The following is a 1,360-nucleotide window of genomic DNA, read 5'->3' as shown; positions in this document are numbered from 1 at the left end:
CGCGACACATCAAAGCACTGCACTCGATATATTTCAATAATTTGCGTTTATCGATGCATTAATTACAACGCATGCATGCATGCCGTGACTTTCCTTTTGATACTTGCATGTGTTGATTTAATGCACCTTGAAGTAGTATGAATATGTGACGGTAAAGCTTTGTAATGCCCCGGCCCTAAACCGAGAGATGGTTGTGCACGAGGAGGGCGAAATCATGCCGAGGAACAGGACGCGACGATAGAGCTCTCTATGGTCTCGATGGACATCACCTTGCTCCATTGCCCCTTGTGCCTCCGCCCCTTGAAGCCTCCAGTGTATGAGGTTCGAATACACCTCGTTTGTTCGGCTGATCGAGCAAGGTGCAGGTTTCTTGATTGGCGTGTTGTTCGATTGATTTGTGAAGTGCGAGGAAGGGCACCTGGCCTGTGCGGACTACCGCGTCGAGTGCCCCAGGAACCAGCGGCAGTGCCAGAAGGGCGAGCATGGCGGTGGCTTCGACGTGCGGAACACGGCGGTGGACGCCGTCCTCTCCTCAGTGAGGGTGGAGTGCCCGCACGAAGGCTGTGGGCTCTACGCCACTTACCACAAGCTCGCCGATCCTCAAAGTGTGTGTTCGCTCGCGCCCTGCAAATGCCTCGTGCCTGTTTGCGGCTACGAAGGCCCGCCGCCGACGCTCTCCCACCACATCAGCATCGTGCATCCCATGCCCATGCACAGGATCCAGTACGGCAAGGTGCTGCAGCTGCAAGTGCCACTATTGGAGCCACGACTCTCGGTGTTCACGGAGGAGGATGGCCGCGTGTTTTTCTTGTTCAGCGGCGTGCTCGACATTAGTGCGCCTATCGCCGTGTCGGTCGTCTGCATCAGAGCAGGGGCGTCCCCATTGCTGCACTACGTGGCCAAGCTGTGGGTGAACGGCCCGCCGGGGGAGCCCAAAGGCAGGACCGACGCCGTCAAGGTGGAAATGGAGGTGACAAGCAACAAGGATCCCGATGACGTCGCCGTGCAGTAGCTGACCTTCTTCACAGTTCCGCTCAAGCTGCTGGCCGGGGCTAAGCTGGTGTCCCTCCACATTCAGATTGACAAGCTCACGTCCTAAATGATTCTATAGTGCCTTTTGTTTATCTTAGTAATATGCTAATATAGGGGTTAGCACGTTCTACTTTAGCTTAAGAGATAGTGGGTTTTGGTGGCGATGCAGCAATTACTTCGACATCGGATCAACAGTTAAAGTAATTTCCAATAGTCGAACGGATATTTTGTGTCTGTTGGATATAAAGATCCTTTGGGTAAGAAGTATAACAACTTATATGCTTGTTTGTTCATGAAGTGTTGCATACGTGTGCGAGTTGGCGTGACA

The 1,360-nt window shown here is 53.2% G+C and overlaps 1 protein-coding gene across 1 annotated transcript; it reads left to right on the top strand.

Moving 5' to 3' along the window:
• The first annotated feature begins 258 nt into the window (after positions 1–258).
• LOC147960092 (putative E3 ubiquitin-protein ligase SINA-like 6) lies at positions 259–1,012 on the top strand. The gene is made up of 2 exons (XM_087533134.1): positions 259–321; positions 404–1,012. The coding sequence occupies exons 1-2, from the start codon at positions 259–261 to the stop codon at positions 1,010–1,012; spliced, it is 672 nt and encodes a 223-aa protein (XP_087389260.1).
• Positions 1,013–1,360: the final 348 nt, after the last annotated feature.

This window comes from Triticum urartu, chromosome 7A, assembly GCF_056163025.1.
Source record: "Triticum urartu cultivar PI428250 chromosome 7A, HENAU_Tu73, whole genome shotgun sequence".
NCBI lineage: Eukaryota > Viridiplantae > Streptophyta > Magnoliopsida > Poales > Poaceae > Triticum > Triticum urartu.
This window is presented reverse-complemented; position numbering and strand designations above follow the sequence as displayed.